The following is a 23,113-nucleotide window of genomic DNA, read 5'->3' as shown; positions in this document are numbered from 1 at the left end:
AGTAGTGGTTTCTTTGCAGCAATTCGACCAAGAAGGCCTGATTCACGCAGTCCTCTCTCTGAACAGTTGATGCTGAGATGTGTCCGTAACTTGAACTCTGTGAGGCATTTATTTGGGCTGCAATAAACTCTTAATGACTTATCCTCTGCAGCAGAGGTAACTCTAGGTCTTCCTTTCCTGTGGCGGTCTCATGAGAGCCAGTTTCATCATAGCGTTCTTGATGTTTTTTGCGACTGCACTTGAAAAACATTTCAAAGTTCTTGAAATTTTATACGGATTGACTGTCCCTTCATGTCTTAAAGTAATGATGGACTGTCGTTTCTCTTTGCTTATTTGAACTGTTCTTGCATAATATGGACTTGGTCTTTTACCAAATAGGGCTATCTTCTGTATACCACCCTAACTTTTCACAACACAACTGATTGCCTCAAACGCATTAAGGAAAGAAATTCCACAATTGAACTTCGAACAAGGCACACCTGTTTATTGAAATCCATTCCAGGTGACTACCTCATGAAGCTGGTTGAGAGAATGCCAAGAGTGTGCAAAGCTCTCAAGGCAAAGGGTTGCTACTTTGAAGACTTTTCTTCAGGAGTCAGCAAACCTGGAGTCCAATCAATGAGACGAGATAGGAGATGTTGGTTAGAGCTGCCTGCACCATAAAAACTCACAAAATTTGATTTGCTATTAAAGAAGCCTGCCTGATGTGAACCATGCCTCGAACAAAAGAGATCTCAAAAGACCCAAGATTAAGAATTGTTGCCTGCATAAGAGCGGAAGGGTTACAAAAGTATCTCTAAAAGTCAGTCCACGGTAAGACAAATTGTCTATAAATGGAGAAAGTTCAGCACTGTTGCTACTCTCCCTAGGAGTGGCCGTCCTGCAAAGATGACTGCAAGAGCACAGCGCAGAATGCTCAATGAGGTTAAGAAGAATCCTAGTGTCAGCTAAAAACTTACAGAAATCTCTGGAAGATGCTAACTTCTCTGTTGACGAATCTACAACAMGTAAAACACTAAACAAGAATGGTGTTCAGGGGAGGAGCCACTGCTGTCAAARAAAAACATTGCTGCACRTCTGAAGTTCGCAAAAGAACACCTGGATGTTCAACAACACTACTGGCAAAATATTCTGTGGACAGATGAAACTAAAGTTGTGTTGTTTGGAAGGAACACATAACACTATGTGTGKAGAAAAAAAAGATACAGCACACCAACATCAAAACTTCATCCCAACTGGAYAGCTTGCTATCATCGACAGAAAAATKWATTCCCAAGTTTATCAAGACATTTTGCAGGAGAATGTAAGGCTATCTGTTCGCCAATTGAAGCTCAACAGAAGTTAGGTGATGCAACARGACAACAACCCAAAASACAGAAGTAAATCAACAGAACAGAAGAAAATACACCTTCTGGAGTGGCCCAGTCAGTCCTGATCTCAACCCGATGGAGATGCTATGGCAGGACCTCAAGAGCGGTTCACACCAGACATCCCAAGAATATTGTGTAACTAAAAGTTTTGTAAAGAGGTATGGTCCAAAATTCCTCCTGACCGTTGTGCAGGTCTGATCCGCAACTACAGAAAACGTTTGRTTGAGGTTATTGCTGCCAAATGAGGGTCAACCGGTTATTAAATCCAAGGGTTCACATACTTTTTCCCAACCTGCACTGTGAATGTTTACACGGTGTGTTCAATAAAGACATGAACAATTATAATTGTTTTGTGTTATTAGTTTAAGCAGAGTGTGTTTGTCTATTGTTGTGACTTAGATGAAGATCAGATACAATTGTACGACCAATTTATGCAGAAATCCAGGTCATTTTAAAGGGTTCACATACTTTTTCTTCCCACAGTATATATATTTCATCATACTATTTTGTTGAGGTACCATTTCATTATTGGTTTTGTTAATGACATCACTACTGCATGTTAACCTCCCCAGTAATGAATCATCCTTGAAAGCCCTGGCAGGCAATCTATTTATGACCATTACACTATTAGACACAGTCAGAATAGACACAGCTCAATATATATTACCTTAACATACATACAGTGGCTTGGACAATGAAACATGTATCTGTGTGYCTGCATGACTAAATGGCCCCACAATTCATCATTATGACACTTAATTAGCCTGACTAGCTTWAAAAAAGCATGGAGATTATAGAAGCAAAAGCTATGCTAAATAAGAGTAAATACTACAACTTTTCATAAAAAAAAAAAATTGGTAAGTCTTTACATTAAGTTGCTTTTGTACCTGTGTTGTAATTGCTCTAGTAATGATGTTGTATTAAAGCTGCAATATGTAACTTTTTTAGGGAGACCGAACAAATGCACATAGAAATATTAGTTATAGAGCTTTCAATCTCATCATTCGCTATTTCTATGCATCCTGTCCTTTAGTTTAGTTTTTGCATCTTTTACTTTGGGTTTTGTACAACAGCTTCAAACAGCTGAAAAAACTATATTTTTGGTTATGGAAAAGATATTTCACAGTGGTTTAGATGGTACAATGATTCTCTTCACAATGACTGCTTGTTTTGTCACATCAACTGAAATTAGGCAAACTATTAGAATTTTACCAACCAGGAAATGGCGGAGCGATTTCTRCATATTGCATCTTTAAACAACAACATTCTATTAAGAACTTAATACATTCTAGTTAGAGTAATTACAGAGTAACTACACAGGTAGAAGAGCAGCCTAACGTAAACAGTTACCAAATGTTTAAGAACTCTAACACACCCAAAAGGCAAAATTGTAAAATTCAGTTTCAGACTAGTTGATTGATCWGTTTGTCTGCTTTTCTCTAAGGAGGATGTTATTACACTTAACTCTCACCACATTGGGCCATTAGAGTAAAACGTGTACTCTCTCTTCCATTTCAGAGCAATGCTCTGCACCCTGGGGATGCTGGATGAGTCTGAGCAACTATGAGGACGGCTGTGTGCGAGTCAGTAACAACAGGAGTGTGAGTGACTTGCCGGACGGAGGCGATTGTTTCCGGGAGGCTCCTCATGTGATTCTCCCTGACACACCCATGCCTCCTGCTCCATGTGGGAACCCTAGGATGGAACACACACACTGCTATKCACAGTCACTGGGACAACTGCGTCTGCAGCCGCTCTTTCACACACTCTGACACACACCACYGCTCAGACCTGACAGAGGAAGAACCCCAGAATTTTACTGAACCAATTTTCCGGTATGTTTGTGAATTTTCGGCGGATCCGCAAGTGCCAGTGCTTGCAGCTAATGACCACGTGCCTGGTGCTGTCGGTGGTGATGGTGTGCTGGGATGGCAGCGTGGTGAGCCACGTCAAGTCCTACTCCTACCACTACCTGGTCAACCGCTACACCTTCATCAACAAGAGCTTCACCATCCCGCGGCAGGAGGCCCACATGTTCAGCAACCACCGCTACCTGCTCAACCACCCGTATAAGTGCTCAGGAGAGAAGAACGTTTTACTGCTGCTGCTAGTCAAGTCCTCCCCAGAGAACATCGAGAGACGGCGAGCCATACGGTCGACGTGGGGCAACGAGACCTASATCYGCCAGACCCTGGGGGTGAYTGTGAAGGTGGTTTTTGTGCTGGGCCTCCCCAAGCAGCACGAAGCTGCCCATACTCGGAGGAGCCGAGGGGGCACCCAGGACAACCTTGTCCGTGAAGACCGCTTGAATGGCGACTTGATCCAACAGGACTTTGTGGACTCGTTCCACAACCTAACCCTCAAGCTTCTGCTACAGTTCCGGTGGGCGCACGCCTACTGCCCGCACGCCCACTTCCTCATGACGTCTGACGATGACATTTTCGTGCACATGCCCAACCTGGTGCGCTACCTTCAGGACATAGACAGGAAGGGCGTTACAGACTTCTGGATCGGTCGCGTGCACAGAGGCGCGCCACCCATCCGCCGGAAGGAAAGCAAGTACTATGTCTCATACGAGATGTACCCGTGGTTGGCATACCCRGACTACACGGCAGGGGCGGGTTACGTTGTCTCGAGAGACGTGGCGAACAAAATCTACCAGGCTTCGTTGACCCTCAACGCCTCGCTGTACATCGACGATGTCTTCATGGGCATCTGCGCCAACGCCATGGGCGTGTTGCCGCAGGAGCATGTGTACTTCTCAGGTGAGGGCAAGGCGCCCTACCACCTTTGCATCTACGACAAGATGATGACGTCGCACGGCCACGTGGCCGACATATACGAACTCTGGAAAGCCGCCACGAATCCGGAGGTCAAACGGGTCACGTCAGGACTCTTTGGGAGGTTGTATTGCACAGCTGTGAAACTCACCCTTCTTTGTAGACCGTATTTCTTTAACAGCTACCCCTGCAAGGCAGCCTTGTTGTAGTACAGTAAACCTATGTACTGTGATTGGTCCAAAATAGAGCGAGGGATCATTTTGTACCAAATTTTTCTTTCATCGGTCTCCCGTCATTTGAAAAGGCTGAAGGAGGGAAGGCCTGTGTTTTGTGTTGATGGAGGAAGATACGCATGAGTCATATCTATTGCTGTAACTTTGGGTTTTACAGTGGCCGTCTATCTATATGGCTTCCACTAGTGACGTCTACTTATATGGTTATAGTGCAGTCTATTATATGGCTTTAGTGACCGTCTATCTATATGGCTTATAGTGACCGTCTCATCTATATGGCTTTATAGTGACCGTCTATCTATATGGCTTTATAGTGACCGTCTATCTATATGGGCTTTTATAGTGACCGTCTATCTATATGGCTTTTAGTGACGTCTATCTATATGCTTTTATAGTGACCGTCGTCTATCTATATGGCTTTATAGTGACCGTTATCTATATGACGATCATCTTATATCTATATGGCTTTATAGTGACCGTCTATCTATATGGCTTTATAGTGACCGTCTATCTATATGGCTTTATAGTGACCGTCTATCTATATGGCCAGCAGTGGTCCAGTTCTTGATATCTTTACCATGTATTGAAGAGCAGAGACTGAATGTGATGAATAAGGAGATGCTATCCAGAGATAAGGATGGCAAATAGGATTCTAAGTGAATTTCCGCTCCCACTACCTCATCTCCTTCAATTAAACTAATTGAGAGAATGATTCTCTGGCCTAAAATTATGTTATTCTGTTGGTTATGCTGCTGTGGTTTAAAACTAACTGTGGATGGACACAATTGGCTCATTGTCTGTCGTTTCACAGTAAGGTTTGCTAAAGTTAAAAGGAAGATACCATTTTCTTTTTTTTTTAACTTTCAAACGTACCTAATGTCAAAGATGCATTTGAAACTGACAGCAAGCATTTCAAATGGGTGTTGGGGGTTAAAGAAGTCTTCAAAACTCTGCTGCCATAAGGTGGCAACYGTCTCAGGTGAAGCAGTACATTAATGTGCAGTACATTAATGTGTAGCCTATGTTGGAGTTATTAGTGGTGACTAGTGACATACTGTACCCGTGGTTGGCATACCCAGACTACATGACAGGGATGGGTTATCATGTGTGAGTGCCAAAAGTGTCTGTTACGAGGTGGAAAATTCCACAGAGATTCAAAGTATTATGCATATCAGCTCATCTCTTATCATTAATGAACATTTAAATTAACATTAATGAATTGTTCTGTAAATTAAAGAAGGATGCAGGTGGGAAATATACAGCTTGTTTCAAGCAATTTCTTTGTATTACATTTGGAAACCCTAACCAAAGCATATAGGAAGCCTTTTCAAGCTRTCGCAAAGCAAATAAGAAACAAACAATGAGGTGATATAGACTAACTGTGAAACAAATTCATCTCAGAGAAAGGTTGTTGAACCACAGAACATATCCAACCCCTTTCATGGGTTCTCTCTCTTCACAATAGCAACTGTATGTTGAGCAGCGGGTGGGGGAGTGGGTTAGATGAGTGACACACAAGCCTCACCACAAAGCTCTKGGTTGTGTTCCTGTGGACATTCTGCATGATTGGCTGTTGACATGAGTTCACTCTTGATTTACAARCCGGTGGAGGTTTTTCCAGGATGTACGTCTGTAGAAATATTTAATATAATGAAACATAAGCCTGTAAATTAAATAATTGTAATCATTATAGCTGTGAACTATTGAGGGCAAGATGAGAATATTAAGCAAACAAATGCCTCATTGCCAGTGCCTATATACACTATATATACAAAAGTATGTGGACACCCCTTCAAATCAGTGGATTTGACTATTTCCGCCACACCCGTTGCTGACAGGTGTATAAAATCGAGCACACCGCCATGCAATCTCCATGGACAAACATTGGCAGTAGATTGGCCTTACTGAGAGCTCAGTGACTTTCAACGTGGCACCGTCATAGGATGCCACCTTTCCAACAAGTCAGTTCGTCAAATTTCTGCCCTGCTAGAGCGTTCAACTGTATGTGCTGTTATTGTGAAGTGGGAATGTCTTGAAGCAAAAGCGGCTCAGCCGCAAAATGGTAAGCCATACAAGCTCACAGAACGGGACCGCAGAGTGCTGAAACGCGTAAAAATCATCTGTCTTCGGTTGCAACACTCACTACCGAGTTCTAAATTACCTCTAGAAGCAACATGAACAAGAACAGAGCTTCATGAAATGGGTTTCCGTGGCTGAGCAGCACACAAGCCTAAAGAACACCATGAACAATGCCAAGCATCGGCTGGAATGGTGTAAAGCTCACCGCCATTGGACTCTGGGCAGAGAACGCTACCTGCCCCAATGCATAGTGCCAACTGTAAAGTTTGGTGGAGCATGAATAATGGTCTGGGGCTGTTTTTCATGGTTTGGGCTAGGCCCCTTAGTTCCAGTGAAGGGAAATCTTAAAGCTACAGCAYACAATGACATTCTAGATCAGTGGTCACCAACCTTTTCTGAGTCAAGATCACTTTCGCAGTCAAAAAGAAAGYTGAGATCTACTGCTCAGATTCTCATTCCTACAAACAGTTTTGTAGGAATGAGGTTTGGGCAGTAGGCCTAATACATTATCACAGCATATTRGCTATATGATGGCCAATATTGTTAATCAGACCATATTATATTTCAAAACWTGAGCTTTGATAACAAAATAGATCAGTTGTTTTAGCACTTGTGAGGAGGCACTGTGGAGCATGAATTGAAATAAYTTGCTTTTTATTTTACTGGACTGATGGTACCTGCATCTGATGTTCAACGAGGTCAAATTACGACGCCAGTGATCTTCAGGTCAAAAAGTCGGAGYTCTAGAAAGATGCCTGAGTTTCCGACTTGGAATGACCGTTCAAAACGATTTTTCCCAACCGCCTCTCACGGTCCCTGCTCTCTCCTTCCTTTCCTCCGGTGAGACTGACCAGAGAGGGGGGACACCGTCTTCCACCTGATGCTGAAATTCGAGTCGCACCGTATCTGCCTCATGCACAAATTCATGTTGTTCCTATGACCAGAGAAAGTTAAATATTCCTTAATATTAAAATCACCATGACTAGCTGCTCATAATAATAAAACGCAGGGCTATCGATACCTGGCTACTCATTCATTGCAGCTGCAGCCCGAGCGAAGTACGGAGAAGCGCGTTTGGTAATAGTCTTGAATAAAAACTGTGACAGTCCTGAATTTGAACTCACTCAGAAAAACAGCAGCTCTTTGCTGTATGTTGACAGTCTCTCTGTGGTCATGGTTTTAAAATATATTAAATCTTACGTAGGCTAGTAGCCTATTAAACTTGGCTGTAGCCAGGGTCACGGAAGCTCTGTAGCCACGGTGATTTGAGCTATCCGATTGGGCAGCGCAGTAGGTGCACTCGATTTAGTCACAGATTTGCCGGTCCGCCGGGTAGGCGGAGCTTGTCTCATGGGAACACTTTGCTTGCCCGGTGCGCAGGACTTTTTAATCTAGTACACCTACCGGCAACAGCTCAATATGATTTTAAAAAACGAGCGCAAGCCTTTATCGTTTGTTGGTTTTTCTACAGAAATATTTGGTGATCGACTAGGAATGCCTTGACGTGATCGACGTGCTGGCGACCACTGTTCTAGACGATTCTGTGCTTCCAACTTTTTGGGAACAGTTTGGGGAAGGCCCTTTCCTGTTTTAGCATGACAATGCCCCAGTGCACAAAGCAAGTCCATACAGAAATGTTTTGTTGAGATCGGTGTGGAAAAACCTGCACAGAGCCCTGACCTCAACCCCATCGAACACCTTTGGGATGAATTGGAATGCCGACTGCGAGCCAAGCCTAATTGCCCACATCAGTGCCTAACCTGACTAATGCTCTTATGGCTGAATTGAAGCAAGTCCCTGCAGCAATGTTCCAACATCTAGTGGAAAGCCTTCCCAGAAGAGTGGAGGCTGTTATAGCAGCAAAGGGGGGGGACCAACTCCATATTAATGCCCATGATTTTGGAATTAGATGTTCGACGAGCAGGTGTCCACATACTTTTGTTCATGTAGTGTATCAGCTTCAAATGTTTTTGTCTTTCCAGATCAGGCTGACTCAAAGACTTGTGGGGGAGAGTTGAAAAGGCATCTAGCCCATTGCTACAGCATGACGTCATACATGCCTCAGAGACAGTAGCCTCAAAACTATAGCTCTATTGTTGTTGATGTAAAACTTTAAAACTTGGGACTTTTCTGTCTCCATAATGACAGTCACAAATAGTTTTGAAGAAGTGCATTTCTGATCTGTTGCATAAGTCAGATAAGAATTGGTTGAATCGTTCAAAACCAAATAAATTGGTCAGTGCTATGAAGGATACTTGGGACGYCCCTATCCTAAACCCTAACCTTTACTTTAAAATGTCAAGTTCAATAGGGGAGAGATATCCCAAAATCACGGACCCCAAAAAATACCAATTTTTTTCTGTTTTGGGCATATTTTCTCGTGGACCTTTTTCCTATTTGTGCATTTTCTTTGTATAATGGCCCACGACTTGTTCTGAAAGAGGTGCGTTGGAATAYCTTTGGGATTAGCCGTTCTCCAAACATCTGGCCTGTTTCCAAGGCGACTGCACAACGAGAATAATTCACACAAATGATTAAGAGGGGCCCAAAACACRGTCCAACAACCTACCTCTCACAATTCATAGGTACTACTGCAGTGCACATGTAACTTTCATTTTGCCATTGAAAGGTCCTGTTCAGAGTGACTCAACTACCCAAATATATTCCATTTTCTTGTTTGCATCACTTTTAAGATATTATCGGAGCTTTACAATGGTCAACCAGTTTTTCTCCAGTCCTTTGGAAGAACGGCTTCTCAATCCGAAAAACATTTAACAATGCAGGAGAACTGGTCCAGGTGGAATCAGCCAATCTCTATCCAAATGTCCAATTAGTTTATTTTTTCTTCTCTCTACCCTCCCAATGCGGTCCTGCCAGCATAATTGCATTGACTTCTGTGAACGTGGGAGTCAAAGAACAAAGTTGATGTGCTCAAAATACATGCATTTACCATATCATAGCCAATTACACATTCACTGAGGTGCTCAGTGCCCCTGAGGCAGACTATAATTATAACTAACCTGCCTGCCTCCAATTTACACAGAGGCACAGAGATATGGAGAATTTATACAAACATGCCTGAGTGCGTATCCACCTAGATAAATTCAACAGATTAAACTAAAGGCCATACAAACTTGCCTGCTTTATTGCTACAAACAGAAACAGTACTATTGTGATCTGTACAGTGCTTTCAGAAAAGTTTTCACACCCATAGACTTTTTCCACATTTTGTGTTATAAAGTGGGATTAAAATGGAATTGTCGTCTGTGAACAWTCTACACAAAATACTCTGTAATGTCAAAGTGGAAGAACAATTCTAACATTTGTAAAAAAGTAATCAAAAATTAAATATGAATATATCTTGATTAGATAAGTATTCAACGCACTGAGTTAATACATGTTAGAATCACCTTTGGCAGCAATTACACCTCTGAGTCTTTCTGGGTAAGTCTTCAAAAGCTTTCCACACCTGTATTGTGCAACATTTGCCGATTTATTMTTTTCAAAATTCTTCAAGCTCTGTCAAATTGGTTGTAGATCATTGCTAGACAACCATTTTCAAGTCTTGCCATAGATTTTCAAGGAGATTTAAGTCAAAACTGTAACTCGGCCACTCAGGAACATTCACTGTATTCTTGGTAAGCAACTCCAGTGTATATTTGGACTTGTGTTTTGTTATTGTCCTGCTGAAAGGTGAATTCGTCCCCCAGTGTCTGGTGGAAAGCAGACTGAACCAGGTTTTCCTCTAGGATTTTGTCTGTGCTTAGCTCAATTCCATTTCTTATTTATCCAGAAAAATTCCCCAGTCCTTAACGATTACAAGCATATCCATAACATGATGCAGCCACCACTATACTTGAAAATATGGAGTGTGGTACTCAGTAATGTGTTATATTGGATTTGCCCCAAACATAACACTTTGTATTACACTGTGAATTAGATCAGTGCTATGGAGGAACTACAATGTTGTTGATCCATCCTTAGTTCTCGTCACAGTCAATAAACTGTAGCTGTTTTAGTCGGCCTCATGGTGAAATCTCTGAGCAGTTTCCTTCCTCTCCGGGAACTGTTAAGGACGCTTGTGTCTTTGTAGTGACTGGGTGTATTGATATACCATCCAAAGTGTAATTAATAACTTCACCATGCTCAAAGGGATATTCAATGTCTGCTTTTTATATTTTACCCATCTACTGTCTACAATGTCTTGAGTGACATATCAGCTAACAGGCAGTCCCTGTGCCTTGTCCCAGTCTAATCCCCACGTTTTAACAYCACTCCAATCCTTCCTGTTCTCAAGCTGAGCAATCGGGGGASAAGGGCCTTGGTCAGGGAGGTGACCAAGAACCTGATAGTCACTCTGACAGAGCTCTAGAGTTCCTCTGTGGAGATGGGAGAACCTTCCAGAAGGACAACCATCTCTGCAGCACTCCACCAATCAGGCCTTTATGGTAGAGTGGCCAGACAGAAGCCACTCCTCAGTAAAAGGCAGGACAACCCGCTTGGAGTTTGCCAAAAGGCACCTAAAGACTCTCAGACCTTGAGCAACAAGACTCTGGTCTGATGAAACCAGGATTGAACTCTTTGGCCTGAATSCCAAGCATCACATCTGGAAGAAGCCAGACAMCATCCTTAAGGTGAAGCATGGTGGTGGCAGCATCATGCTGTGGAGATGTTTTTCAGCAGCAGGAACTGGAAGACCAGTCAGGATCGAGGGAGATGAACGGAGCAAAGTACAGAGATCCTTGATGAAAACCTGCTCCAGAGTGCTCATGACCTCAGACTRGGGCGAAGGTTCACCTTCTAACRGGACAACGACCCTAAGCACACAGCCAAGACAAAGCAGGAGTGGCTTTGGGACAAGTCTCTAAATGTCCTTGAGTGGCCCAGCCAGAGCCCGGACTTGAACATCTCTGGAGACCTGAAAATAGCTGTGCAGCAACGCTCCCCATCCAACCTGACAGAGCTTGAGAGGGCTCTGTACCGGTACCCCCTGTATATAGCCCCGCTATTCTTATTTACTGYTGCCATTTATTTTTCTTTACTCATATTTTTAAAGATTGCATCATTGGTTAAGGGCTTGTAAATGAGCRTTTCACTGTAAGGTCTACACCTGTTGTATTCAGCGCATGTTACAAATACAATTTGATTTGATCTGCATTGAAAAATGGCAGAAACTCCCCAAATACAGGTTCCAAGCCTGTAGCGTCATACCCAAGCAGAAAGCCACATTCTCCAACTAACATAATTGACAAAGCATGGGTTTGGTGAGTCTGCCAGATCAGAGGCAGTAGGAATGACCATGGATGATCTCTTGATAAGTGTGTGAATTAGACAATTTGCCTGGCCTGCTAAGCATTCAAAATGAAACAAATTGAGTGGCAGGGAAAATGTATGGAGTAAAAAAATAAATTTTCTTTAGGAATGTAGGAAAGTAAAAGTTGGAAAAATACAAAGAGTACAGATATCCTAAAAAAATACATTGTGTAGTACTTAAATACATTGTGTAGTACTTAAGTATTTTTACTTAATTACTTTACACCACTGAGGGGAAAAAACAAGCACAATAAATCTAACATAAAATGTGGGTAAAGTCAGCGGGTCTGAAAACTTTCTGAAGGSACTGTATACTGTAGCTAAGAAAKTGTACATTGTGTAGTAAGCCRCTATCTTTTGGTGCACAGCCTATATGTGCACCAATATTGCATGAGCTTTCATTGTCTGCTTATATGCCCCCCTTAGCCTACGGTTCTGACTTGGAAGTGCTGAACAAAGTTATAGTTGACTACAGCCGGCCTAGCTCGCTCATTTCTTAATMAAAATTTACCATTAGTCTCTTTTCCACTCATCCCCTTACGCCATAGTATGAACATCAATTGTCAGTTGTAAAACACGTCAGTCATGTTTAATTTTGTTTTATCAAAGGTAGTATATAAGGCTGAATGAACTGTTTTGCTGTCAGACAAGGCTCCGCTGATGGCCAGGTGTAGCAGTCGTAAGGTTTCACCCCATTGTGAAAAGAAAGCTCTGCTGTTGTAGGCCCTAACAGTTTGTGGGCACCGTTTGTCACCGTTATAGCACAATTAATGTATTGGTGGCTTTGCTGGCACAAAAGAGCATGCACCACAGACGTACATGCTAAAACCACTGAAGCCATCACACGTCACAATGAGTGAATAGCCCGCAACTAGTTTAATCAGCCGTGTACTACCACACATTGACTCAGTACCCCTCGGTATAGCCTTGTGTGTGATATTCTATTTCGTAAATATTTTTCTTAATTGCATTGTTGGTTAAAGGGCTTTTATGTAAGCATTTCACAGTAAGATCTACACCCCAAAACAGGTGCCCAGCCTGTAGCCTCATACCCAAGATTCAATGGTGTAGTCGCTGCCAAAGGTGCATCAAAGTACTGCGCAACGGGTCTGAAAACCTTTGTAAATGTGATTTATTATAAATTGTCACCCTGTTTTTGCTTTGTCATTATGCTATGTATATTGATGAGGGGCAGTAGTGGAAAAAAGTACCAATTGCCACACTTTATGTAGTAAATAATTTCCTTTAAACGGAATTGTTTGTTAATAAGGGCCTGCAAGCATTCCAGTTAGATCTACTCCGGTTGTATTCAGCGCATGCAACAAATACAATTTATTGGACACGGGTCAKTATCAGATACACCGGGGATGGGAAACTGATGGGGGCAACACATCTGAACAGTGGCTAGCAGGTCTACAAACCCACATGCAGACAGGCAGCCCTAGCCGGTTTGGGGGCCCCAAGCTTAATTGTTGGAACCACTGGTCTAGACTCAAATATGCAATTGTGTCATAGTAACAAGTAGGTTCTTCACCAAATATGGTATCATTTAGTACAGCAAGTTTGTTTAATTAAGACTCAGTTTTAGGGAAAATGGCTAGACACTCAAAACAAGTTCAAACAGGAAAAACATTCCACAAAATAGTCAAACTGAGGATTTGACAAAGCGTGATTGGTACACTTAAATTAAGTCTAAAATAACATCCAGGTGAGCCAAATCAATAACATTGGAGCAGCCTCATTGCACACAAGTTAGCATAAAATAATTGGCAGACTTAATACCACACTTATACCTTTTAGTCCACAAGTAAATCTCTAAATGGTGAAGAAATCCTACACACCTTAATTGTACAATGAAATAAATTACTGTTAGGAACAATACTATTTAGTCTCCACTAGAGGTCGACCTCTAGTCTCCACAGCTTGTGGTTTCAACCAGCAAACTCTCAAGGTTAAAATCTACAACTGTCCATGAGACCACCATCTTACAAATATCAGAAGTCTGATTCAAGGATAGCATTGAGTGACGTTTTCCTCAAATGAACACAATGAGTGTAAAACCGCCAGCAATGCATCAAAATCCTCAACACCCAGTTTCAAATCAGGTCAGCCRCATTCAAAGGCATCTCATCCACTGTTGTATTGTAAAACATCTCGATGTCCCGAAGAATATGCTTGTCCTCCTCAGTTTATAGCCACTCCTTTTCTGCCAAAACATCCACCACGACCAATTCTGGAGAAATGGGGGAGGAGGAACAATMTTTAGGTCCAGGTCTGCTTTCCAAATACAATACAGTCTGAGCACGTCTTCCATTTATGCAGGGACTGTACATACCTGTGAATAAAATCCTCCCTCTGTAAAAGGTCAGTTTCTGACCAGGGAAACCTGCTGCACATCAATTCCTCGRGCCTGATATCAAAGCAAACACGAGTTAGAATCAAGTTTAAACAATCAGATTTACAAAACATTTCACTGTAAATGTAGTCTGACTTTAAGTAACAGATTCCTACAGAGAGAGAAGCCCGTGGTGGAGAACAGACATTTCATCTCCCAAAAGGTGTTACTGCTAAGCCATGAAAAGGCAGTCGCAGAGAAAAACCATTTGGGATAACAATTACATGTAACCATGACAAGTCACTCATTACAGTTGGATAAGAGTGAGATTCTACCCTCACCAATAAGTCAGTAGTGGAGTACTCTGCTTTAGCCAGACCTGAACTCCCTCATGATCACATCCCTCTCCTTCTGGTCCATGTCACCATGCTGGAAAACAAAGTACGTTATTTCAACCTGCATTTTAAACAACCCCATGACCAACACAACAGTAATTATAGCAGCATTATAATTCAGGGAGCAATGTTTGATGGTCGTACCAGAGCAGAGATGGTGAAGTCCTTTGAGTGCATCTGTCAGCCAGCCGACCTTCCTCCTGGTGTTGAGGAAGATGCCTGCCTGAGTGATTGTTTGCGTCTCGTACAGGTCACAATGTCCAGCTTCCACTCCTGGAAGAATGTGAGGGTAACAACTTATTTCACCGACCAGACWAGCCTTACAACATAAACCACTTCTAAATGGAAAGTTTCCAGAAATATTGTAGCACAGAATCTTGAGACAAAGGGCACTGGACATTAAGAAAGAGGTCCGCCMAAGCCTCATTTCAACCCTGGCTTTACTGTCCTTCCTTGGTGTACCCATGCTTACATGACCRCAAGAGCCAAGCCCAAAGGCTTCGCCCTCACAATTTTAGCAGGGTGCTTTAAAAAGAAGGGAAACGCTATACACATTGACTACAGAAACTCATTTACAAATGGCAGCAGCTTGTCTTCCTGCGGTMCAGCAACATTAAGGCAGTTAAATACAAACACACAATTAAATTACATGGCATTACATGTCATAACACACGCAGAGAGCCACGTATTTTCTGAACGCTACCCACCTCGCTCTACATTGATGTAGAACTGCTTAATACCCTCTAGGGCAAGATCTYGTTTCTTCACCAGAATGCGAATGGGCTCTCGCATRAACTTCTTGGTCACCTCCAGCACATCAGTAGGCATGGTGGCTGACAGGAGGACCACCTGCGCAGCGATAGAAACATTAGTAAAAATCACAACTGGAAGAAATGCACTCATCTTAAGTCTGATTAACTGTTGCACTGGGCCTYGAGACATGAGGTCAACGAACATTAAGAAAGAGGTTCGACCACAACTCTTTTCCGGCACAGTGCAAAATGCTCTCCTTCCACACAATACTCTGCTAGCATTATTGCCTAAACCAAGTGTTATCTGGATTCTGCAATTTTAGCACAGTTCTTTTTTATGGAAGTGGGGTGACTGGGGCAGAGAAGCCCATGTTGATTGCCTTGTGGCAACAAGGTTAAACTTCTGAAGCAAGGCTCTAGAATGGAACCTGGAAATCCACACATTTACAAGTAAAATGGGCAATATACAACAAGAGGCCTACTTGAACGTGTGCTCAGTGTCTGGAAGATCTCATCTGAGCCTTGAAGCCATGACTCAGCATCTCATCAGCTTCGTCCAGGACAAACATCTTGATGCTTTTCAGAACTGTAAGTAAGAGGGCAAATGTAAAAATCTGCACCGTGGTCAAGCCAAACGAAAAGACATCTAAAGCATGCCAATGGACAAGATATATACACATACATTTCTTAATTTAACCCAGCATTGTTGGCTAAAAGGACTAAACAGGTTTGAGTGATCAGTATAACAGGTTGTCACCATTATCAGGTCTGTCCCGAAAGATGAAATGCCATCACTTCACTCACTTGTTACAGAACAGAAATCCCMTGCCAAGTAGTCATGTCAACTTTCAGACCATTGCAGTCATGGACGGACTACAACAATCCTAAAAGAGAACTGYCACCTTTAACCCAATTAGCTGTTTCTGCACGAAAAATATACCTTTTTAGTTTGAGATTGTCCGAATATGCCGCCTCGGTCTGAGGTACAGCATACCTGCTGAGCTAGCTCCCTGCTGGGGTCCTTTTCTGCTTTATGTCCAGCTGCTGCAGGATAGAGATGGCAAACGCGGCAGTCTTGACCATGCCTGGGTGATGACATCACAGCCTGCGAAGGGAAAAGGGGTTCATGAACAGAATTTAATAAAGCCCTTGCGTGCTGGGCCTGGTTACCAAGTGAGTGGCCTACGCTCTTCCAAGTCCACCCATGGCTGCGCCCCTGCCCAGTCATATGACTGTCTCTTATACACATCTAGATGTGTATAAGAGACAGGTCTAGGTCTGAGGTACAGCATACCTGCTGAGCTAGCTCCCTGCTGGGGTCCTTTTCTGCTTTATGTCCAGCTGCTGCAGGATAGAGATGGCCAACGCGGCAGTCTTGACCATGCCTGGGTGATGACATCACAGCCTGCGAAGGGAAAAGGGGTTCATGAACAGAATTTAATAAAGCCCTTGCGTGCTGGGCCTGGTTACCAAGTGAGTGGCCTACGCTCTTCCAAGTCCACCCATGGCTGCGCCCCTGCCCAGTCATATGAAATCCATAGGTTAGGGCCTAATGAATTTATGTCAATTAAATTGATTTCTATGAACTGTAACTGAGTAATATTTGAAATTGTTAATTTTATATTTTTGTTCAGTATATTTATCAACAAGCCATTGATTTGCATACCTTTGATACAAGGAATGATTGCCCTCAATGGCTGATGGCTTCTGAAACCCATACTCAGATACCCCTAAGGAGTGTCTCCTTCAGGGCCATGTCTTCAAAGTTGTCTAATCTCATTTTAGATGCACTGCAGGCCTACGCTTGAGGTTTGAGTGATCAGTATTAAAAAGTTGTCACCATTATCAGGTCTGTCCCGAAAGATGAAATGCCATCATTTCACTCAACACTCCCTACAGAACTGAAATCACTATAACAAGTGGTACTCAAAAAGAATTAGGTCAACTTTCAGACCAATGACTACATGGACTGACTAAACCAATCAGATCTCTATTGTAAACTAACTAAGCATACCTCTATGACGGCATCAGCCTCCATCCCCACAGGCCCATCATGTTCACGATCTCTTGAACTATTGGGAGAAATAAGGGTCAGCGTCAGAGATGGAAAAACTGAGAAACCCAAAAAACTTGATTCACTTAAATAGTTAATGGGTGAGGGTTGAATCAATTACAGGAAACCAAGTTAGCCACGTGGGAAGTTAAAAAATGTGCGATACAGTAAAAAGACAAAAAGTTGTACACATAGATAACACGTTTCAGTTCCGAAAGATGGTATGCCAGTATTTAAAACTTCGTCCAAAAATTATAGATGACTTGCTTTATTGAGCTAGGCCTGTGCTGTCCAATTTCACCAACTTTGTTGGTTGGGCGCGCACGTGTCTCGTACGGTATTCTCAGTTGAGGCTGACATGCCCCCGAATTTCGACAAGATGAACTCACATTATTCGCTAATATTCTTTCCTTATAAATGTGTATTTTAATCCTACGGCCAGCCAACTCAGTGCRTCGCAAGTTAACGTTAGTTTAGCCGAGCAAGCTGGAACTAGGCCAAGGATAACAAAAGTTTAGTCATAGGTCTGATTACATCAGTTAAATGTACAAGTGATGTCTTGGTAACTACTATATTTTACTGCATATTCTTTGCATACTAACGTTACACGAAACTACACGAGTCGGATGTATACTGCCATCTTCGCAGATATTTAAAGTASCTAACATTARCTAGATAACGTTAGCTAAGTGAATGCCAATGGGTCCAGCGTAAACCACCTAATTTCCTCKGAATATCTGCAAGATGCATGGAAAACGCATATCTATAAATACATGTCATTTTAATTTGTGACAATAATTGTAAATGAAACAAGTTCCTTTTTTGTTTTACCTGTTGTAATCAAGAGAGTCGCTAGCCATGATCCTTCTCMAACTTCAACATGCGACTGGAAAGATCTACGTGGAGGAGGACAAGCGCTTTTATACAGCCGGACTATTTTCACTGAAATGTAAAAATTCTATTTATCCGACAAGACTTTCTCAACACAACAACACAATATTTTTTAATATACAAATTCTTATRTTTTATGTGTTAATACTGTGAAGTTTCATTCTATAAAGATGTTTTTTTTAAAGATTTAGACTATATTTTATAACGGAATGATATTACAGCACAAATTGCATGTGCTTCGGTTGCTACGGCGTCCTCATCATGTCAAAATTATGGCAATGGAAAATGTAATGGTCAATGTTATCTGGATTCCTGGGGACGTCCCTACCCTAAATCCTAACCCTAATCCTAACCTTAACTCCTACCCTAACCTTAACCCTTACCATAACCCTTACCTAACCCTAACCTTAACCATTTTAAATGTCAACTTCAATGGGGTTGGGACGTCCCAAGGATCTGTGATAGCAAGGATGCAGGAGTACCTTTGCCAAGACAACATACTGTATCAGCTTTATGAAATAATTTCTAACCTCMAACAGACTCCTATTTTTCTCATGTCAAAATTGCCTGTTTTACCATTCATACATCTGGAATATTTTGGATTATTATCAAACTAGTTATAGCTGTCCCGGCCCTAGCCCCATGTCAAAAATGCAAAACTGAGGCTTGAATGCAAAATAAAGATGTTTATTTAAACATCATTGGTGGCCMAAAAAATCATAGTGCAAGAAAATGCATAAATAAAAAACCTACAGCAAACTCTCTGTTTGCAGTTCATTGTGATCATTACTGCATCTTTTAATGAGACTCAATGGGGAACATGGAGTACATTACAAAAAATATGTAATTGGTTGGCATTGATTCCAGTGTTTGTGTAATGAGTGGTATAGATAGAGCATTATTATACAATATATATYTTGGGGATAGCACACTGCAATATCATGGGAACAGAATACTAATTACAATAGTAGCTATATTGATAATACTTTTGAGAGATATTGTAATATATGCAATTTACATATTCTGTATTGTATTCTTATGGTTGGGGCTGGTAAAGAGGTATTGTGTGTCTGTCTATCTGTTCAGTTTGAAATATAAGAATCTGGTATCCAGGCAGGATTAATGTTTTGGTGTGGTATCTGATCTAGTAAATTCTATGTCTGGTATACTAGCATAGCATTTCTGCCCCACTCACAAATAGTGTCCACCACCAACCAACCATTATGTCAATGATTAAGATACACTAACCAACCATTATGTGTAATAAGATACACTATACTACAGTCTGTCAACCGTAGTCCGTTGACATACATACGAACCATGTCTGACTAAATATGGCGACCTGGAAAAGTGATATGTAGCTMCACCAACATGACAGGCATCTGTTGTGTCCAAACTGCGCATGAGCGGAAAAAGGTGGAAGAGAGCGAGGCAGCTGGATGGGAAAAAGGGAGTCGGGCAATTACAAACATGGTGAAGAATACGTTTATTTATCTCGTTTTTTATGTTTATTTTTGTTATCCAATACACCGTTGATCAAATGAACACCCTAAACACTGAATTTAAACAAACTTGTTTAAAATGTTAYCTGTTAGCATTGCAAAGGTAACGTTAGCTAGTTGTTAGCTAGCTAGCGTTTCAGCAACTCGACTGTATTTCGGTTCGTTGTCATTGAACAACCTAGGTGGCTTGTCAATACTGCAGCATAGGTAGGTTGTCAGACAGTTCTAGTCAACAACAGTTACTAGACAGTAAGTTTAGCTATCTAAAGATTAAAACGTTGCTAAAGAAGCCGGCCAATCTCGGCTAGCTGGTCGTTCAAATGAACATTATGCGCCGTCGCGGATCATAGCTTTGACTAGGCCTGTTTGTTTTGCCTATGAACGCCGTGGCTAAGTTAAGAGTGGATATTGGAAAGAATGTGTGAATGCCACAATAACTTMATTGTTGTGCTCAGCCCCCGTATGTCATGCCAATACTTTTCTGCATCCTAACCATTCATGTATAGTCGATGAAGCAGTTTTGCACTGTTGATACCTAGAGGAAAGTCATTAGGCTAAGTAGCTTTCCAAAACGACCTCCGTGGCTATAAGCCAGCTATTATAACATGCATCCAAGATTATGCTTATTGCTTGGCAAGATGACACCAGAAGAAGTGTGCACTGCATGTATTGTCAGGTTTGCAGACTTCTACCTAAGGCTATACAGTTTTGAAAGCTCACAATTCTGAGCATGAGTAGAGCTACATTTCGGTCATTGTGTTTGTTCTGTAAACGTCTGTGTTGTTCCTCAGAACAAGCTGAAGTCCTCACAGAAGGATAAAGTTCGACAGTTCATGATCTTCACACAATCAAATGAGAAGACGGCATTGACCTGTCTGTCACAGAATGACTGGAAACTAGATGTCTCCACAGACAACTTTTTCCAAAATCCAGATCTCTACCATTCAAATCTAAAGGGAGTGTTGGACAAGAAAAGGTTAGAACAGCTCTACAACAGATACAGAGGTAAGTGTCAACTTTTTTTCACATCTCTGTCTATGCTGGATGTACTATAATAATATATGCCATTTAGCAGACACTTTTATCCAACGCGACTTGGTCATGCGTGCATACATTTTTAAGTATGGGTGGTCCCATCGAACCCACCATCCTGGCATTGCAAGCACCAGGCTCTACCAACTGAGCTACAGAGGGCTTGTCAAGTGCACAAGACAGTACTATTGTACTGTAAGTAAAAACAATAGCAGTATAACTGACTAAAAATAAAAACTGCCATAGGCCATGCATGATGTCGAAACACATAACTCACCTTTGACCACCAAAATCAAATAAAATTGATATCATCAAATAAAGACATATATTTGTCAGTCAATTTACCCCTTTGTCAGTCAAGTTGCTCAAAGTGGCAAAGTATTAATTGAACACCATATTTTTACCTTATCCTTCACTCAGACCCACAAGATGACAACAAGATTGGTATAGATGGTATCCAGCAGTTCTGTGACGACCTGGGCCTGGACCCGGCCAGTATTAGTGTGCTCTTCATTGCCTGGAAGTTCCGGGCTGCAACACAGTGCGAGTTCTCCAGGCAGGAGTTCATGGATGGGATGGCAGAACAAGGGTGAGGAGGGCCTTTGAAGAGAGAGAGGTTTCACTTAATTTCTGGGGCCAATTTAATTGACAACAAGTGTGTGTGTTGTGTTCATTTATTTCATCATGTAATTATAGAGGAAATTGTTTGTTGTCGTCCATCAGCCACTGAGTTGTGTAACAGAATGTAGACTAAGCTCTTCTTTCTCCACATCAGATAGGCTAACCCTTAAACTTGTACTTGGTGCTAAAGCTTATTTTGTTCTCCTCAGGTGTGACAGTATAGAGAAACTAAAAGCCCAACTACCAAAAATGGAGCAGGAGTTAAAAGACCATGGGAAATTTAAGGACTTTTACCAGTTTACATTTAACTTTGCAAAGAATCCTGGCCAGAAAGGTTTGGGTAAGCAATACATTTTGACATTCCTGATCTATTTTCATAGTCTACTCTGCTCATTGGACTTGGATTTCTCTCAGACATGTCCTCATTGTTGTGCATTTTCTAGACTTAGAAATGGCAATTGCGTATTGGAATTTAGTACTGGCTGGAAGATTCAAATTCCTGGAGCTGTGGAACAAATTTTTAGTGGTAAGTTATTTTGTCTTAATTGAATTGAGTATACTTTATTGATCCACACAAAGTGGAAATTGGATGGGTTTGCTTCAATTGAAGGCTTCAATAAACATGATAAATGAAGGCTAGTTGTTTCTTTTAATGCACATTTTTATGTTTTCTTCTACTTTCCCTGCAGGAGCACCATAAACGATCAATCCCTAAGGACACCTGGAACCTCTTGTTAGACTTCAGTACAATGATAACTGATGACATGTCCAATTACGACGAGGAAGGTTTGTGTTTTTGTGTACTATGGCTGAACTATAGCAACCCATTGCCTCAGGTCAGGTGCATGACAATGGAAACAGTTGTGAATGGAATAATATGGAGCCAGCCCACTTGTTGCCTCTCCCAACAACCACCAGAGTTGAAAAGAAAATTTTTCTTGCTTAACCCTATATCTGTTGTGTTTCCTTTTAGATAAAGCAAGTTGRATTTTATGCATGAAACATCTGTCATTTTTGTCTCCTTCCTCCAAGGAGCATGGCCAGTCCTCATTGACGATTTTGTGGAGTTTGCACGACTGCACATCGGGACCAAAAGCACCGCTGTCTAGGGACCGCCCAAACTCGGAGGAACGTCCATGCGTTTGTTTATACAAAAAACACAACCGAGGCGGAGAAACGGAGCACAGGGGACTGCACTGAGCTGAGATCTATGTTGCCTTTTCCAACCCTCAGGACTGAGATGTTTTACACAACAGACAATATAAAAGGCATATCTCCTCGTCGGTCGTCTTGTGGTGGTTTGGGATTTTATCTTTAGTATGGGGCTTTTTTCGTGTCAACTCTAGCCAACTGGAGAGGAGTCGCCATCCTGGACYTTACAGTTCCTGTCCCAGTGTTTAGTTGACACAGTCGAGGTTCATGTGAAGCAAACCGACACCCCGAAAAGACAAATACAATTGTATCGTATTCTAAACACGAGGGTCCGTGAGGGAATGTCATTCTTTAAATATTAAATTACATTTTAATACTTTGTGTGCATTCCTGCTATGAATATGAATTTTGTTTTATGAGACTTGTGTGACAGAACAGTACAAAAACATTTGATTGTAATTTTTGTTAGTTTTAAGCATAATGCTATTCCAGTACAAAAGTATAAGGTAATAAATGTTTCGATTTTATATTTCTTTGATGTGTGTTGATAATGGTGATGCACTCTTGTCTGTCATATTTCTCTCTACCAAAGCTGATACCCAAAA

The 23,113-nt window shown here is 41.7% G+C and overlaps 3 protein-coding genes, 1 long non-coding RNA gene and 4 other non-coding genes across 9 annotated transcripts in view; 2 read left to right on the top strand and 6 right to left on the bottom strand.

The window, feature by feature from the left end:
- Nucleotides 1-4,556, top strand: part of LOC111979664 (lactosylceramide 1,3-N-acetyl-beta-D-glucosaminyltransferase A-like) — a 15,324-nt gene extending 10,768 nt beyond the window's left edge. Inside the window, exon 2 of the mRNA XM_024010283.2 lies at nucleotides 2,889-4,556. Within this exon, the coding sequence (XP_023866051.1) occupies nucleotides 3,208-4,359 (1,152 nt within the window). The 5' untranslated portion in view covers nucleotides 2,889-3,207 and the 3' untranslated portion in view covers nucleotides 4,360-4,556. The remainder of the gene's footprint in view (nucleotides 1-2,888) is intronic.
- Nucleotides 4,557-12,890: 8,334 nt separating this feature from the next.
- On the bottom strand, nucleotides 12,891-14,185 carry LOC139022504 (uncharacterized). The gene is made up of 2 exons (XR_011481608.1): nucleotides 14,111-14,185; nucleotides 12,891-14,008 (listed from the first exon to the last, which is right to left on the bottom strand). It is a non-coding gene; the product is annotated as an uncharacterized lncRNA (long non-coding RNA).
- A 266-nt stretch (nucleotides 14,186-14,451) lies between these two features.
- The window catches only part of LOC111979369 (eukaryotic initiation factor 4A-II-like), a 336,073-nt gene continuing 327,411 nt past the window's right edge, over nucleotides 14,452-23,113 (bottom strand). Inside the window, exons 1-7 of one of the 2 annotated variants that reach the window (XM_070448991.1) lie at nucleotides 18,142-18,235; nucleotides 17,272-17,329; nucleotides 16,198-16,362; nucleotides 15,740-15,843; nucleotides 15,213-15,354; nucleotides 14,650-14,778; nucleotides 14,452-14,539 (exon numbers count right to left, since the gene is read on the bottom strand). In XM_070448991.1, coding sequence (XP_070305092.1) covers nucleotides 15,838-15,843; nucleotides 16,198-16,362; nucleotides 17,272-17,329; nucleotides 18,142-18,170 — 258 coding nt within the window. In that variant the 5' untranslated portion in view covers nucleotides 18,171-18,235 and the 3' untranslated portion in view covers nucleotides 14,452-14,539; nucleotides 14,650-14,778; nucleotides 15,213-15,354; nucleotides 15,740-15,837. Of the gene's footprint in view, nucleotides 14,540-14,649; nucleotides 14,779-15,212; nucleotides 15,355-15,739; nucleotides 15,844-16,197; nucleotides 16,363-17,271; nucleotides 17,330-18,141; nucleotides 18,236-23,113 lie in introns of those variants that run through there. The other variant, XM_070448992.1, reaches the window with a different exon arrangement.
- On the bottom strand, nucleotides 14,866-15,045 carry LOC111979859 (small nucleolar RNA SNORA81). The gene has a single exon (XR_002879392.1). It is a non-coding gene; the product is annotated as a small nucleolar RNA SNORA81 (small nucleolar RNA).
- Nucleotides 15,422-15,602, bottom strand: LOC111979857 (small nucleolar RNA SNORA81). Its single transcript, XR_002879391.1, has one exon. It is a non-coding gene; the product is annotated as a small nucleolar RNA SNORA81 (small nucleolar RNA).
- Nucleotides 15,989-16,059, bottom strand: LOC111979862 (small nucleolar RNA SNORD2). Its single transcript, XR_002879395.1, has one exon. It is a non-coding gene; the product is annotated as a small nucleolar RNA SNORD2 (small nucleolar RNA).
- LOC111979861 (small nucleolar RNA SNORD2) lies at nucleotides 17,071-17,142 on the bottom strand. The gene has a single exon (XR_002879394.1). It is a non-coding gene; the product is annotated as a small nucleolar RNA SNORD2 (small nucleolar RNA).
- Nucleotides 19,599-23,035, top strand: LOC111979486 (DCN1-like protein 1). The gene is made up of 7 exons (XM_024010070.1): nucleotides 19,599-19,674; nucleotides 20,495-20,708; nucleotides 21,156-21,324; nucleotides 21,566-21,696; nucleotides 21,800-21,882; nucleotides 22,046-22,142; nucleotides 22,389-23,035. The coding sequence occupies exons 1-7, from the start codon at nucleotides 19,672-19,674 to the stop codon at nucleotides 22,463-22,465; spliced, it is 774 nt and encodes a 257-aa protein (XP_023865838.1). The 5' UTR covers nucleotides 19,599-19,671; the 3' UTR covers nucleotides 22,466-23,035.

Source organism: Salvelinus sp. IW2-2015, linkage group LG19 (genome assembly GCF_002910315.2).
Source record: "Salvelinus sp. IW2-2015 linkage group LG19, ASM291031v2, whole genome shotgun sequence".
Classification (NCBI taxonomy): Eukaryota; Metazoa; Chordata; class Actinopteri; order Salmoniformes; family Salmonidae; genus Salvelinus; species Salvelinus sp. IW2-2015.
This window is presented reverse-complemented; position numbering and strand designations above follow the sequence as displayed.